Consider the following 17,976-nt stretch of genomic DNA (forward strand, 5'->3'; position numbering starts at 1 on the left):
AGTTATGGAATACACTGCCTTGGGCACCGTATTTAGTTCCTTCTATCCTAGCTTAAGATTTACTTTTTTGAAATTTTATTATTTTAATATTAGGCATTTAATTAAGCCTTAATTGTTTTCTTTTTGAATATTTTTCTGCATTAGCTGCCTTAATAATCTTGGCTGGATAGGAAAAAGGGGTATAAATATATTTTTGCCTTTCAAACTTACATAATGTTGTTGGACAAAATATGATTACAAGACAGACAACTTGTCCTGGGCTGCTCTCTGTGCTAAATGATGCTGTGCCTTCTAAACAACCTTTTGGGTTCCAAGATTTTTGTTTACTTATTGGGAAGGCAAAGTCCCAATACAGAACTACAACATAAAAGCCAAGGCGTGGTCATAGCTTTCAAATTTCTAGGACTTTTTAAAACTGGACTTTACTGTAAATGCAGTATTTAGCCCAAAGCAGATAAGGAATTTTTCAGTGTGTATAATATAAAAAACAGCTGCTGATCTAAATTTTTATCTGATAGAAAATAAACTTTACATACAATAGTCATACATTTATTGTGTATCTACCCATGAAAACTGGACATTTGTGCTACTTCTAACATGATGTATCTGCTCAATGATACACAAAAAATATAGACCTGGAGGCCTGAAAATGTATTGGAGAACATATTGAGGATACCTAACTTAACTCCAGCAAAGCACATTCAAACAAATTTTCAGCAGTATGGACTCTATAATGATCAAGGTTTCCTATGTTTATCTGTAATTATACTCTACTATATTCAGCTGCAGCATCACTATTTGCATTGCAGTTATTACACTCTGGGTATTCCTGTGTATTTGTCAGCATGTTAAAACTTCTCCCAAATTCTAAATGCTCAAAACTAAGTTTAGTTGCCCAGAATAAGATTAGAGAATAAAACAATTATGTAGGTTTGTTCTATTTGCTTTTCAGCTTTAATTAATTTTTGACTTGCTAACACCACATTTTCAAACACATACAAAATTTTATCACATAGAACAATAAAATAAAAATAAAGCCCCTTCATGAGCAAAAGAACAGAAGTCATTCATTGTTCTGTAAATCAAATATTGGAGGAAAAACAATACATGTAACATTTCAGTTAATAAAATACCAAACACTGCTTTTATTATAACACTCTTTTGTTACTATAATCAAATTAATAAGCCTTTTGATTTGTACATCTGTAGCTGTAAATCTCATTCTCCACCTCTGAAATTGCTCTATTGAAATTACTCACCCACAGTAGTTACAGGAGGCTGAGAAGGATAGTGTTGTGTGCTAGTTGTTGCTGGAAATGGCCCACTAGGTGCAGGATATGAATAGCCCGAATAACCACTTGAACAGGAAATGAAAGGGAAGACAAAATAGTGTTATTCAGGCTTAATGTATTCATCTATGATCAGATTACAATTCAAACTAGTGATAAATTCATTGTCGTTTATAGGTTCCAACAGTACAGCATGTTATTTCCATATTTAAAAGTTAATACTACATTTTCAAATTCCTGCTCAAAACATTTTAGGGGAAGACACCCAACCCAGCTATTCAAGGCTTATTCTACTAATAATGGTTTTCATTCTGCTCTGTTATTTTCATGAAAAGAAGATTATGTAACCTCTTAAATTATGACATGGACACCAAGCAGGCTCCTATACCTCCCAGAAAATAAATGTGAAACGAATTCTACAAATTATATTTCTCATTAAATTGTGCTCTCCTTATTTCCTTATTTCCCATCCTGTACACTGCCTTCCACAGCCTTTTTGCATTAAATATTTCACATACAGATGGTAAAAATGAGTTATTACTCCTTAACAGAAAAGTACACAGAAGAATGCTACAGGACAAAGAAAACCAATAAACTGAGTATGTTGCAGGGTTTCCTTCGAGACTATATCTACTGAGAAGAACTCTACCAATTCATTTAATAGTGCTGCCATTAATTAATACTTAAAATTAGAGAATATTCAAATGAATACAAATAATGCAGCCCTTAGCTTTCCTCAAAAATACTTTAAATTAGCCTTGCAAACTGTAGTTCTCTGGATGTTGCTGAACTATAATGCTGAGCAACGTGAGCCAGCATGATCAATAGTGAAAAATGCTGTAATTTTACCACAAGGCCACAAATTCCAGTCCTCCCTTATACATTTGAAAAATTCATAAGGAAAGGAAAAGCCTTGCACTTCCCAGTATCATTGCCTGTGTTGTCCACTGCTGACTCTATCCCTAGACCTACATGTGAGGTCTGGTCATATATAGGAACCTCATTTGCCTTCATGGTGTATACAAATGGACTGCATTTGCATATTAGTGTGGCATACCAGTAAGAACTTGGACAAGGATCTGTTACAGAGCATACTCATTTGAGACTTGTGCAATATATATATATATATATATATACACACACACATACACACACACACATGTGTGTGTGTGTGTGTGTGTGTGTGAGAGAGAGAGAGAGAGAGAGAGAATTGAACACATACATAAATCTTGTGACACTGAACCATATATGCCTAAGGAAAATCTGGCACCCCTCCAAATATCAGACAAAAGTTCTGAAATTTTCTTGAGAAAACTGAAGCAAGTTCAAAACATACATTGGGGAATGATAATCAAACATTAAACTGATAATGTGAATAGATCAGGGGGAATAAGGATCACATATAAAACACACTAATCATGAAAGGTGGTAATGCAGATCCAGTGAAAATAATGTATTTGTTAGAAAGTTTGATTAAAAAATTGCTAGCTAATCTAATGGCTTTTGAAAATGAAATTATAGAAAAGAGAACTGTAAAGACAAGTTTATCCAGCTTTTGTGAAGAGTTGGGAAAAGGGAATGGTAGGTGAGATCTAAAAGAAGAACTGAAAACAAGTTACAATAGTAGGACATAATTAGTACTGTTGAATGTAAGCTTCAAGGTTTGCAGAGACTGGGCTTGTAGTGAAAATGTAAAAAAATACAAATAAAGAAGAAATTAATTGGCTTGTGGACCAATTAGGAGACTAAATGCAGAAGTACCTGTCCTTATTTGTCTTAGATATGATGAAAACTTCTTCAGAAGAAAGGGAGATAGAAGAAAAAGAAAAAGTGGCTTGCTCATTTGAGCACTAAGTATGAAGATCTTTCCTGGTTGGAAAGAATCCTTCCTCAAAAAGAAATGCCACACTGATGCCTCCTGTATGTCTGCTGGTTTCTCTCGCAAATCACTTAGCTATTGCTTAGCAACTATTGAGTATCAGCTGACAAGAATGCACTATTGTATGTCTAGTTACCACAAACCACAGAATGAAATCATGATTTGCAGGTTAATTTAGGATGCAGATGACATGAAAGCTATTTCAAAACCATGCACAACGGATTTGGAAGCCTTCTTTCTCTGAGTAGTTGCAGAAAAAGCTACCAAGTCCAAGTAGATCACCAGCTTGCTGCTTAAACATATTAAGTGTGATATGTAATGGGGTTATAGATTCTCCTACAGACTTTCTACCCAATATGCAAAGTTCTGAAGGTGGAGCTACTGGGAATGAAGTAATACATACAGCTTCCATTCATCTGCTGTGTGTTGCCTGAACAAGCAATGTCTTATTTCTGAAGAAGACTCTTGTCTAAAGGAAATTTAGCAAAACCAAGCTTAAAAACAGGAAGTAACTCAAAGGAAAAAGCTTTGTAAAGTCCATTTGGAAGTGTGCACATTTTAGAAATATGTTAGGTTTAGACTAAGAACAAATTTTACTTTATTTTTTCTTAATATTTCTTTCATATATAAATATGATAAATAATAAATAAATAAATAAATAAATAAGTGCTGACTGAGATTGGGAATTCTTAAATACAAACCCTGTTATGTATGTAATTAAAAACAGCCAAGAAGTTCCCATCAGATTGCCCACACAATACTGAGTAGAATACAAACGTAACATTGTGCTTTAAAAATTCCATCTCAGAAATACCATAACAGAGCATAATCAAGTCACTATGTTTCTTATTACGCAAGTAGATTTATTTTACCTTGGGTTAGGAGGTGGTCCAGGAGGAAAGGGAGAGATTCCACTTGGCATTCCTGGCATATAGGAAGCTGAGCACAAAAGCAATTTTGGAAACTTTATCAATCTGAGATAACTTTACACATCAAAACACTACTTTTACAGTGCAGTAGTTTTTGTATTAATAGCTAATAATCTTAACAATTTGGGGAAGGCCGCTTTGTTATTAAATAAGATTTTAATAACATACAGATAAATGAAAAAAACACAGCCTTATTGAACAAAGTAAGGATAGGCTATAAGCAGTCCATGAATAAAATCCAATTCTTGGATTTTTCTTATCTGGTCCCTAGCAGAACTCCATATGCCTGCAGAACCCATTAACCACTTTTCTGGGTGAAAACAATCATAAAAGCTGATATGAAAAAGCCACAATTACAATCAAGCAACCTAACATTTTGAAATATTCCATTGGTGATGCTACCCTGTCCAAAAACAAATGCTTCAAATGTTTATGGCATACATGGTACCCTCTGACACCTCCCCGGCATCCGTATGACCTTATCTTCAGGTGCAGTTAGTAAGAGCAGGATGCTTGCTGCTAAGCCAAGTACCAATCTCTAGCACCACCTTTACTTATAAGAATGTATCTCAATACCCAAAGGAATTCTGAGAAAATAAAAATGATGTGTGGCTGCAACTCTGTGCTTTACTTGGAAATATGTCCCTCTGCCCAGAAAAAAAAAGTCAAAGGACAAGTAGATAGATATTATCTTAGCAGATTGGAAGGGATAGAAGGGAGTGACTACACTATTGTTTTTTGGGTAGCAATTGTTTTATGAATAGCCTCCTCCAGTTAGGGAGCTATTTTGTATGGGTATTACCCTCATTTTTAAAATTGCAAATATCTCCACCAGCCCGAAAAGATAATCTCTTCTTGACCTATAGCACAAAACCTAGAGCTGCACAAGCAAAAAACTGGTAATATAATGAGGCTTTCCTTTTAATTTTATTCCAATGCACTCCTTAAAATCCACTTTAATATATGGGAAGCTACAATGTTGATGCTGGAAAGAAGCATATGAAACTTAACAGATTAATTAAGTTTAAATAACACCTCCTATATGCCAATTTAACCTACTTAAACTGTATTTTTAATGCTTGTTCATTATACATTTGTTACTGCACCAACTCTTGTTTTATTTAACATCTAGCCTGAATAAATTTCTGAAGAATTTCAAAGCTTGCTCATTATTTTTCAATATTCCTATAATTTGTAAAGCTTTACTTTTGCATACAAAGTTATTTCTTAATTAGAGAAGTTCAAACTAGTGGTTAATATATACGTACTTGACTGACACCTACTGGCAGAGATAATGAACTCACTATGCATAAAAAAGTGAATATTACTTTTTTTACTCTTGAAGATATTACTGCTGAGAGATCTAACAAAAATAGATTTCTGTTCTATAAAACATATAGAAACATACTTTCCTATGGCAATTAATTTGTATTAAACTACTAAACATATATAATTGAAATAAACCCTACATACCTTACAGTGGAAATTGCAACAAAATCACTAACAGTTATTAAAAAACATGAAACTCACACACTTTGGACATATGATGCAAGTGAATTATGGACTGGAAAAAATTATTCTTGGCAAAGTTGAAGGAAGCATAAGAAAAGGAAGACAATGGATAAAGTAAGGAGGTATATCCACAGCAATGGTCATTGGCTTCAAAATATCAGGCACAATTTGGTGAACAAACCTTGCCTCTTTTTAATCTATGTCGCACATAAAAAGGGGCAGGTCTTTGATCACCTGTTCATACACATCATTTTGAAGCTACTGACCATCACTGCAGAAGTCCATGGAGACAGTTGGGATCAAATTGATCATAAGATTGTTTAGAAGATCTAAAGATGTTACTAAAAAACAAGTTGAGAATTATAAGCATTTGTCCATATGCTCTCCAGGAGTCCAGATTGACACAGTGATATCTAACTAATTAAAATATTATTTCCCTGAATTCTAAGTAGGGAAGGGGGGGTAGGGGATCCTTTATTAATTCAGTACTCAGAAGGCATGTTTATATGACATGGATGAGACCAATTGCTCTCAGTAGCTCCTCTCCAATGCTGCATAGCTGCAAGCTATTCATTCAAGATGTGTTTTAAGTATGTGAGCTCAGTGCAGTGGCTTCTTTTCTGCAAAAGCTGACCCTGTGTTAGCCCTTTGAGGTAGTCAAGACAATAAGCACAAACTGTGAGTATTAAGACTATTTTTATTGTAAGTCTGAAAGTATTTCTCCCCTCCTTTACTTTCACTCTCCAGGAAAACTAGGGACAATCCCTTCTGAAATGCTTCCCATGCCCCCTGTTTCTGTGGGCTGAAATCTTGCAAAATCTTGCAGGATTTTGGCAGATTTGCATGAATCATTTAGCACTTAAAAAAAAAAAACCCATGATCTTTCGATTCAGTTTATGAAAGGTATTGATATCCAGCTGAGACTTCCACTCAAGTTGAAGAAGGTAATTATTATCTTTCTGCTTCCCACTCTGAACCCATCCTTACATCTTGCCTCTGTATTTCCAGAGGACCTTATACTTCCTCTGGAGATGCTTCTGAAAAGGCACAGAGAGCTACAGGAAAAAACAGCATTTACTAGATATAATGTTCACCCCAATTCTTCCAGCAATAACCATATTGTAAGATATTTTTGGAGGGGTTCCACTCACAGGGATGCTGGATCTAAACTTTAAGCAACAAATTTTAAGGCTGTTGGTATCTGGAACAGACTAAATAGATGAATACTGGTAAAATATAAATTAGATTCTCTTAATTGGAGCTTCTGAGGCCAAGAAAGCCAAACAATAATCATAGCAAGCATTTTAGTAACGTATCTTGGCATTCAACTTTTTTAGATAAGTTATATACCTATTGAAAAATTTCCAGAGTTTTACAATACCCTCATCATGCCATGCTGTTTTTAAATACCAACTATTTTAAAATAAAAATTGTTCCAAAAGTCAGTTTCTCCTGAGAGCAAAAATTAAATTTCAATGTTTGCCCAATAGGAACCAAATATATCTAGTATCTTCAATACTGGAAAAATAACCAAAATTATATTATAAATAGAACAAAGAACTTGCTAGGAACATAAGGGTGTTAAACAATCCACTGGAGTTGGGCAGCCAATGAATTTAAATAAATAATTATTATTCCCAAGTTGAGTCCGCAGTGATGGATAATCAACATCAATTTCTTTCCAACAAATAATTAAAGTTAACAAGGATGCTCAATGATATTCTTGAAGATCGAGAAAATGAAAACCACCATCATCATATGAAAACTGTAACTCTGATAGAAAAATCCTGTTTGTTTCATATTTATTCCTTTCACAAAAAAAATCACAATTAACAATCTGTTTAAAATATTTGAGTGGAATAAACATAAGCATTGTTCCCAAAATGTATATAAAACTTGATGTAAGAATCATTTTCACCACATTAATTCTTCCTCACAAATTCAGAAATAGTTTCAGCTACCTATTAATATCCTTTTTCATCTGGGTAATGATACAGAAATAACCTTGTCTAATCAACATATTTTCCTGGGAGAATACCCCCTCCCCCCCTGGGGTATTTAACAGATTATGGATAAGAGATAAAGCCTAAATGTTTTCCTACACCCAGCAGGAATTTTTTACCAATTCATGTAATATTTGACTTATTTCAATTTACGGCACACTCAAAATATTTAACATGTAGTTCTATCATTTCTACAGAATTAGATACAGATTTTGATAACCATTAAAGAAACCTAAAATATAATCTGATATAACAGCAGTTTATATTCAAATTTATTTAGACAAATTTCACTGGTTGTCTTATTAGGCATGCCAAGGGTTCCAATACCAAATTAAAAATTAATAGGCATAAAGGGCATGTGCTGCATTGTAATTTAATTATCAGTGAGATAATCCCATTAGTAATCACTTCAACAGAGGGGTTAGAATACTAAATTGTTATTCATTAAATAAATCTTGCTGGAAATCTAAACTTCGGTATTACTTGAACCAAAAACTTAATTTGCACTATGTCAAAGGATATTTCTCCATCTAATTAAACTAAAAATGGTGATTCAAATTTATGAACATACAAAGCTAGCATATCAGCCCAAAGTCTAATGTTATCTGAGGGCTGACTCCCTTTTAAACAACCAGATTGTGTGGGATAGATTACTGAAAAAAATACCTTCTATAAACTTTTCACCAATGTAGCTGTTAAAATCATGGTTTAATAGAGATATCAGCCAAGAACTTGTACAATGGATAGGGTTATCAGACTTTAAAACTACAGCTAAATAAACTTCATAATATGAAGTTGGCACAGTCTTATTTACATAAGATACCCAAAATATCTCCAAAAGTATGACTCTCCAAAAACTATTCTCTCCTCCATTTTTTATATCACTCTATAATTATTTCATCTGGATTGGGGCCCTATCTGAAATTTATACATGTTAATTGTTTTATAGATTTCCTATAACATCATAGAGGGAGCTAAATCTTCCCTGAAATGAAGATTTCTGGAAGCTCTATTACATTAAAAAAGCATCCATCTGCTCTCTGGCAGAAGCAAGGGGCACTGAGTGTATTGGAAAAGGCTGATACATAATTTATTACTATCCTAAAATGTAGTGTAATTTTATTACCCTGCTATTTTTATTAATATTTATTTTTTTCTCCCCTATTTTCTTTTTCATTTTAATTTATTTGGGATTTCTTAAAGTTAATTTAGATTATTTATTTAGGGGTTTTTTTCTTTATTAGCATATAGGTTATCATTTTGAAAAAAAAAGTTCGATTCTCTTAAAGTCTGGGCTGGGCAACTGTCAATAACAAGATACAAGCCTGTTATGAATTATCAGCAACATTCTTCTACCCTAATAATAATAATAGCAATAACAATAATACAAAATCACCACCAGTCAGTTGCAAAAAGCAGCTTTATTTGGAACAGCTTATATCCTGCGACAATTATCTTTAACACCATCAAACAACAATATCTACCTATGCCAGGTCCCTGGGAAGGACTTGATAGGATAAAAATACCAAATCCAGTCTAAACATCTGGCTGACTGTGAGACCAATGATGATAATAATAATAATGAATTCACTGGGGGAACTAGGAGAACTAGTCGCACTGACTGACTACAAACAATGGCATGACAAAGTAGCAACAATCGTGCATTAGAATATCTGCAAGAAATACCACTTCCTGCAAGCAAGAACTGGTGGGACCACAAAACAGACAAAGTTATAGAAAATGAAAGAGCTAAAGTGCTCTGGGACTTTAGAATTCAAATAGACAAGCACCTGCCGCATAACACCCCAGACTTAACAACTGTTGATAAGAAAGACAAAAAAGTTTGGATAGTGGACATTGCAGTAACTGGAGACAGCAGAAGAGAAGAGAAAGAACTGGAAAAAATCACAAAATATAAAGACCTGCAAATAGAAGTAGAACAACTGTGGCAAAAGAAAGCAAAGATAGTACCAATAGTTACAGGCGCCTTAGGTGCAATCCCAAAACATCTGGAGCACCACTTGAACACCATCGGCATTGACAAAATCACCATCGGTCCATTGCAAAAGGCAGCTTTCCTTGGAACAGCTTACATCCTGCAACAATACCTTTAACACCATCAAACAACATCTGCCTATCCCAGGTCCCAGGTCCTTAATAGGTGGATAAAAATGCCAAATCCAGTATAAACCTCTGGCTGACTGTGTGACCAACAATAATATAGGCACAATAACAATCATTATTGCAATTATTATTATTATTATTCTGTAACAACCTAAATACAGTGACACAACAGCTGGACTCTTCCAGAGAAACAAACAGAAAAATGTATGTTTGTGCTCACGATTATTGACATATTATAGTGGATGTAAGATGCTTACTGTTTGGTGGCCCTGTTGCTTGGTAAGGTGGGTAGGAAGCTGAAATGTTAGGTCGAGAAAAGACTGGAGGTTCCTCTCCAAACACCACAATCATAACTTGAATCAGTCCTATCAAATCTGACTGTGGCTAGAAGTTAAAGCAGAGAAGACAGTTAATTTTTTTCTTCAACAAAGATAGCTTAATTGCTCATTAACTATAACAACAGATCAAACATCTCATCAGTTGCTGAAAATTAGTTGGTTACCCTTTCCTTCTATGTACAGGTTTCACTCACCGTAGTCACCATTCAATTAACAGGAGCTGCCAAAACTTAAAAAATAACATACCACTGGGAAAATGCTGATGACAGTGTGAACTCACATCAATGAATTATACTAATTATAGGCAACAGCAACAGTTTAAAACATGTTATTTCAGTTGCAATTCTTAGTAACACCAAAGGAAACATTGCAAAATCGTTAATGTTAAAACCTTGTAAGAATCTAATATTACACTCAACAGACCCCCCAGGTATCCAAGTGCATTCTCCTATTACTTTAAATGATCAGAGGAATATAAAATAAAACTAAATTTATATCTCAAAACAATTTATTATTGTTTAAAAACCTTAAAATTATACTTACATGTTTCCATTCATGTAGATATGGAAGATATATCCTGCCATTTGCATCAACATGCTTCCCAGTTTTAATTGTCATTGAACTAGTTGGTTTAACAAAACAGATTGGGGGATTGAACGGATATGTGTCCAGTAGCCATAGGCATATTGGGATATTATAAGTGTTGCCTGAAAAGATTTTAAAAATAATGTTATATTTCCTTGTTGTTAATAAATGGTACTGTGTTAAAATACCAAGGTAGCAAGCTGTTGCTATAACATATTTAAATGCATAAGAATGGTCTTGGAACATAAAAGTGAAGCATTTTTATAAGCGCGTACAACATGGCTCTGGAAACTAATAAGCAAGGTATAATGAAAACAAGCCCGTTATTCCAAGTATGTGATACTCAGTTACACTGCACATAACATATCCTCCTTAATTTTGTCCTGTTTTATGTGTTTTTACAGTTTTTTATGTGTAATTGTTTTTATGTATTTATTTTTTAATTGTTGTACACTGCCCAGAGTCACCTTGTGTGAGATGGGTGGCTATATCAATATGATAAATAAATAAATAAGTAATAAATAATTTTATGACACTGAAACTTCTAATCCTCCTCAGCCCCCAAAAAAACAAAACAAAAAACTTTGGATGTCCCCCTCCCCTTTTTTTCTTTTTCCATTATCTATCCCAGCCAGCTAATGAAGATTTAAAGATTTTGAGGAACTAGTTCAGAGTGGATGAAGATGAGAAGGGGAAAAAAAAGGTTATTTACATACAACACAGAGGTTAGCTGGGAGTTCTGGCAATTTAGGTATAAGCGTGCAACTTGTTCTGGAAGAGTAGACTTCTTTTTAAACATTGAACCTGCATCAGATTGCTCCTAGAGCATCAAAGGAATAGCTACTAATATCTTTTGTAAATATGTCCCTGAGAACTGGAATCATTATATAATAGGACTGGCAGAAATTGATAACAGGAGCAAGAGCACATGCCATAGCTACCTTTGGAGATAGTCATACAAACTCAGAACAGATAACCACACCCAATATACAATGTATTGGGTAGCCTTTTCAGAAGTCTATTTCTATGAATTATATATGGGTGAAATTCTTTATCCAATCTGATTGCATGTAATTTGCTCATATGGTCACCTGTTTTCACCTGATCAGTCAGCTGAAACCAGGGAATGTTCCAGAAGATTGAGATTATTAAAAAATGCTCAGTCCTCACTGTTCCCTGATATTGATATCCCAACCCAAATCTCCACTGGCTTTGGGCCATTATTATTCCTCCATTTAATAAAAATCTACTAATAAACTATCACTCGACTAGCCGCCAAATTTAAGTAGCAAAATTTATGTCATATAAACTGTGAGACTAGCTGGTAGCAGAAAATATTCCAGTAAACAAATACGCAGGCTTTAGAACAGGACATTCTTCAGTGGATTATAGCTTGGTTGTACATCAAGTAGTGGAACAATCCACCTGAGCTCCATAGATGCTATTATTTGCAGCATTTGTACTTTTTAAGTAAGTATTTGATTCTGTTTGCAGAGAAATTCAATGGCAGACATTAGAGGCTTCCTTGATAATCACCATCTGCTCACTCTCATTCACAATCTTTACCTAAATATTTGCCTGGGAATGAGATGCAAAGAGGTAGCCAGCTATCAGAATTGATTTCAATTAATGAATTCTTGCCTCTCTCCTATTTAATGTTTATATTATCATCATCCCTCAAAACTAGCAAATAAACATTCAGCAGTATTGGCAATATATGACAATGATACAAGTCAAGTTATCAAAAACTCCAGTAGGATTAAAAAAGCAGTGAGGATAATAGCACTATTTTGGTCAAAACACCTGCTAGAAATTTTGGGGGGAAAACCCTTAAAATTACAAACTTTGCAAATGACTGATTTTTTTCCCAGGAATTTCAAAGAATCAAGGTAGCAATTTTAAATACTTAAGAATATTTTTTTCAGGCTCCTAAAAGACAAAGACCCCATATTACATATTCTTCCTATAATGCAAAATAAACTCATCTTCTAGTATATCATTTATGCATATCAGGGGATATATTGCAGCTATTATTAAATTATTTGAAGTCAGAGCAGTGACATATCTTCTTTATGGAACACAATTAAATCTAGTCCAAATTCCTAAGGACATTATTCCAGGTGGTACAATTATCCCAAATATGGTATTCCACATTGACACAGGTTTAAGCAAAGTGAAAACCAGGACTTGCATTATCATCTTTACTGACTAAATATCCACTTGGTCCCTGAAACTTGCATTATCAGTCCTCTTGAGAAAGGCAAATAGAAGCAAAACTCCTTTGAATCAGAGCTAGTCTTGGGCTATGATTGAGGAAAGACAGAACTTAGGATAAATGTCTTAGACACGGACTGTAAAGCTGAACTCAGCAGAATCTCTACTCTTATTCCTCCAGGAGGCAATGTTTCTGAACCAGGTAAGTACTTAGATCAGATTGTGATTTCTAAATACTACAATGTATTCTTGCTGCTGTGTTTTGATGTCCAACCCACAGCTATCCTGGAAGAGAGTTATAAGAGTTATTATATAAGAACCTGCTCCTGTGAAGTTGAAGTAGTGAAATCTCTGGTCCAACTCCTCCTATACTGCTTTATCGATGCAGACAGTTGATATAGATTAATAGCGCCTTATATACAAACTCTCCCAGGTCACCTGATAAATCCTTTATTCAACATCTGATAAAGATTCAGAGATAACTATGACAATATAGTCAAGTTTATTGTAGCAACCAGCAGAATATGCCAGCAATTATCAGCAGTCAGATTTCCTTATACACCATGAAAGCTCAAAACTTCTTTGCAGTAGGGTCCTACTCAACATTTCTGCCATTTCTCTTGCCTGATTCCACTAAGTTATCAAGCTTCTTCTGCTATAATAGTGCTAAATGACGTGTAAGATATTTATTTTAATGCTATTGTATTGTTAATTGTATTGGTACCTGTGAGCATAAGGACAGACTGATATGTAAAGATTCTGCAAACCATCCAAATGAGATGCTTCATAATGTGTGGGAGCATGGATAGATAATGTATCTCTGAATCATTCCATCAGCCTCATCTTTTGAAAAATCTGAGCAGCTGTTTCCAGCTGATTCTTCATGCATTCACATGTATAGCTACTTTGCTTTCAAACCATCTTTTTCAAATGCTTCGTATAATTACATTAGATTTGTATCTACTTCGACTTTGCCAGCTCTGTTCCAAAGTAATGCCATTTACCACATGAAAAGAGATAGGAAATTATAAACTGTTTTGCTTTGAGATAGTAATTTTGGGATTGCATTAAGTCTGTGTTTTAGTTTTGCTTTCATTGCTCTGATTGATTCAAAGGAATGTACAGAGATCTCTAAAATACGCAAAATAAATACAAAGTTACAAAATGAAGAATACAGTTTATGAATTAACTACAGAGACAGAGGCTTCAAATAATCCATGGAAACGATTCAAAATACATACATACCTCTGTAACTTACAGGAATGGTTCCAGTGAGGCTCATCAATTCTCTTGATGAACCATCATTAAAAACTGTAAAGAAGCATTATATAATTTATTCAATATACAGATCATAGACATTGTGTACATAACAAAAATAAGCATATAAACTAGGTGTCAATACTTCATCTTGACCAGAAATAAGCACACATCTTTTAAGAAAATAAATATTGTACAATGTAAAGTACATGGCATACCATTTTGTATGTAGCCATAAATTTATCACTATGGGTTCTATGACAAATGCATATTGCCATGTACTGCAACTCAAGAAAACGATATTCCTTTAAAAATGAAGTGCTTATCGCAATTTGCAAAACAGACATCAAGTGATAATAATATACGGATTAAATGAAGACTATATTCTTTATTTCTATATTACTTGGATATTTTTTTCTCAGCTGAGTGACTATTTCTATTACTAGAAATAATGACTACTTGTATTATTAGAAGTGAAACAAAATTGTGTACTAGTCTCATGACCTAAGGTCATTCAGTAAAATACCTTGTTTCACTCTCTCAGTACAGGTAGTCCTCACTTAATGACCACAACTGGAATCGGCAACTCCATCACTAAGCAACATGGTAGTTAAGCGAAACATCATGTGACTATATCAGACTTACGATGTCAGTTCCGCCATAGTTAAGAGAATCATCATTAAGAGAGATGTCATGTGACTGCAACTTGCGATTTCACTGTGGCTTCTCCATTGTCTTTGCTTGTTGGAAGCCAACTGTGAAGCTCACAAATGGGAATCATGTGACTGGGACGCTGTGACAACCATAAGTTCAAGGACCGGTTGTAAGGTCACCTTTTCAGTGCTGTTGTAACTTCGAGCAGTCACTAAACAGGACAGTTGTTGACTGAGGACTACCTGTAAAATTATTTCTGTGCAATATAATGAATTATTGACTAGATTGTTACAGAGTAGTTGAATGTTAACAAAAAACACAGAACATAATGTAGAAATTTACCATAGCTATCCATAACAGGTTTGAGATCTTTGTACTGGCCAGTAACATTGACAGTTTCCTGAACAGCCAGGTCTCTGTACTTGTACTAGGAAAAAGAAAAATGTTTTAAAATACTGCTCACTAAAAGCAAGCCTACAGATAGCACATCAGCTTATTAGAACATGAACTCAGTGTTTGGAATCTTCTACTACAGGTTATGACAGATGAAATTCTATGATCACAAATTATTTTTCCCTTAACCATTTTTGCCTGTGAAACTGTTCAACTGATTATCACCAGGGATTGAAGAGCAAGCATGATTAACCAGGGACAATTAGAAATATATCTCATAATACAAAGTGAATTAAACACAATTCTATGTTTAAATTGCTTATGTGAAATCAGAATGACCCTATTCCAAGATTCCATGTTATTTATATGAATGGAGGTCCAGAAAGTAAAGGAATTTCCTAAAGAATCAATATAAAATAGGCAAATGATATTGCAATTACATAAGTTGTAAATTAAAACTAAAGTACTTGGGACAGTCCAGATGTTGAATTCCCAGCACTCTTTATCTCTGTTCATTCCTGCTCCAGAAATATCTGGAGGACCATAGACCCCCAGTCCTTAAGGCAGAGAAATATGGGCTGTATCCAATGGTGCCATTCCACATACAGAATGGCTTCTGCCAATTGAGCATATTATTCCTTTCCTGCACTCTTGACTACTGCTTTGGAGGGTTGGGAGATTTGTAAGGGAAAGAAAATGTTGGGATATCAAAATAAGAGAAGCTCCTGCTATATGAGCAGAGAGATGTATTTCTGTAACATGAGAAGCAGCTTGCACATATGGATTTATTTCATACACAGAGACACATATAGAAATATGTAAGTGTGCAATATGTACTAATCATTCTTGGACAGACCAGCTGATTGAAGAATTAGATAGCAAGCTATAAATACCATTTCCTAGTAAAGCTGTCAGGCTGTTTTCTAAATTTCACTGTTTATGGGATAACAAACTTAAGTTATTAAAACTACTTAAGTTAAACTTATTTAATTCTGCTTTGTCCACAAATATAAGTGTGTGTCTGCAAACATGCACATATTGGTTACCTTGTAGCTCACAAAAATCCACAATCTTTCGAAAATGTTAATAAACATCTTCTATATATAGTATAATATATTTATTTATAACAATCACATTAGGTGCATTTCTCTGCCAACTCTTCTTCAAGATGATGCGGCATCCACAACAAACCGGGATGATGCCAAAATGACATCTAATACAAGTGAGGTGCTTGTATGTATTATTTGCACGATTATGCCATTTTGCATACATTGTCATTTGCCCTCCTTGCCTGCCTCCCAATCTATGTTAAAGAGGCATATAAGGATTTTTATATGCTGCCACATCTAGGTGGCAGGAATGCATATAAAAGACAGAAAATCAAAAAGGAGGCAAACCCTCAATATTAAAAGGAATAATATTTATTCAAGTGCATAGTAAGCCAAAAAGTACTATTCTTACCCCAAATTCATCTTTCAAATGCATGAAAAAATAATTTCATTTTTTATTTATTTACTTAAATATTTTCTTTCTAGTTCCTTGTATTTCTTTAAGTTAAGCCCGACTATGCAGCTAATGTCAAAGAATATATTTTTAAATATTCATATGGAACAGAAAAGGAAATAATAGAAAATAAGGAGCCGCTACTTGGAAAATGATCTGGAAAAAAAGGAAATAAAATAAGGGGTGACTAACAGAAAACTTGGAAATAACAAGCCAACCAAAGGATTCCAGAGAAAGACCAGTGCCCACTCGTATTGACCTTTCATTTGGAGCTGACTGTTGGAACAAGTGGGCCCCCAGGATTTAGTCACTTTTTATTTGTTGGTGCAAAAGTTGGTGTCTGACGAGGAAGCGGCAAACATTGTCCGCTAATGAGAAAAAAGTGAAAGGCTAATGCCTCCGGAAGGTTCTCCAAAGGTAAGACGCTTTTGTTTTTCCTCTACCATCGCCGCCCAGAAAGACTAGACAGAGGCCTTCAACAGGGGCGACTGGGCTGGGCCGACTCAAGGCTGCTTTTAGAAGGACGCCTCAGAAGCAGGCTGGCGTTTACCTTAATGAGCATTTTCTTCAGCTGACTCTCGGACAAGGCCATGGCGGCAGTGGTTCCTCCCGCTGCCGGTCGCACTCCCTCTATAATGCCCCCCCCCACCTACTCCAACTCCCGGACGAACAAGACCTTTTCCCAGTTCCGCTTCCGACAGCCCCCTCGAACGTTTCCGCTCGGCGATACCGCGAAACGTCACTTCCGGCGGCAAAACCCCTCATTAAGGCACGTGAAAATAACCATAGAGTTTCGACTTTAACACCTCTAGGAAACCAAATCATAGAGAGGGTTGCAGGGCAATCCAATATTACAATCCGTTCTGGGTTGTCGGTGGTTGGATGTAAATGTGGTACTGTATATTAATCACTAAGGGCGTGGGACTAAGAGCAGAGAGACTCAGATTCCAGTACTTCCTCAGGCAAAAAACCTATTGGGTGATTTGGGGACAGCCGCACTCTCTTCACCCAACCTATTTTAGAGGGTTGTTGTGGGGAAACTAACGAGAGGATGGAGTGCTGTGTATGCCAGTTTGAGCTCCTCAATCAAAGTCGGGTATAAATGAATAACACCAAGAACAATGCGCAATTATAAGTAAACTCATTACTGCTATAAATGCAGTAATTTAAATTTAACTGCCCTGAGTCGCTGGGAGTTGGGCAATATATAAATTTATTATGGTTGGTCGCACAGTCAACCAGATGTTTAGACCGGATTTGGCATTTTTATCCAACTATCGAGTCCTTCCCAAGGAT

The 17,976-nt window shown here is 35.1% G+C and overlaps 1 protein-coding gene across 2 annotated transcripts in view; it reads right to left on the minus strand.

Moving 5' to 3' along the window:
• The window catches only part of TSG101 (tumor susceptibility 101), a 35,015-nt gene extending 17,629 nt beyond the window's left edge, over positions 1-17,386 (minus strand). For both annotated transcript variants that reach the window (XR_015797104.1, XM_007434966.3), the window contains exons 1-7: positions 17,231-17,386; positions 15,127-15,211; positions 14,119-14,184; positions 10,618-10,781; positions 9,994-10,120; positions 4,041-4,107; positions 1,260-1,357 (exon numbers count right to left, since the gene is read on the minus strand). Coding sequence is in view for 1 of the 2 variants with exons in the window: in XM_007434966.3 (XP_007435028.1) it covers positions 1,260-1,357; positions 4,041-4,107; positions 9,994-10,120; positions 10,618-10,781; positions 14,119-14,184; positions 15,127-15,211; positions 17,231-17,272 (649 nt within the window). In the remaining variant the exon portion in view is untranslated. The remainder of the gene's footprint in view (positions 1-1,259; positions 1,358-4,040; positions 4,108-9,993; positions 10,121-10,617; positions 10,782-14,118; positions 14,185-15,126; positions 15,212-17,230) is intronic.
• Positions 17,387-17,976: the final 590 nt, after the last annotated feature.

This window comes from Python bivittatus, unplaced genomic scaffold (assembly GCF_059951505.1).
Source record: "Python bivittatus isolate LINGU-HERP-01145 unplaced genomic scaffold, Pbiv_v1 ctg000480_np1212, whole genome shotgun sequence".
NCBI classification, from domain to species: Eukaryota; Metazoa; Chordata; class Lepidosauria; order Squamata; family Pythonidae; genus Python; species Python bivittatus.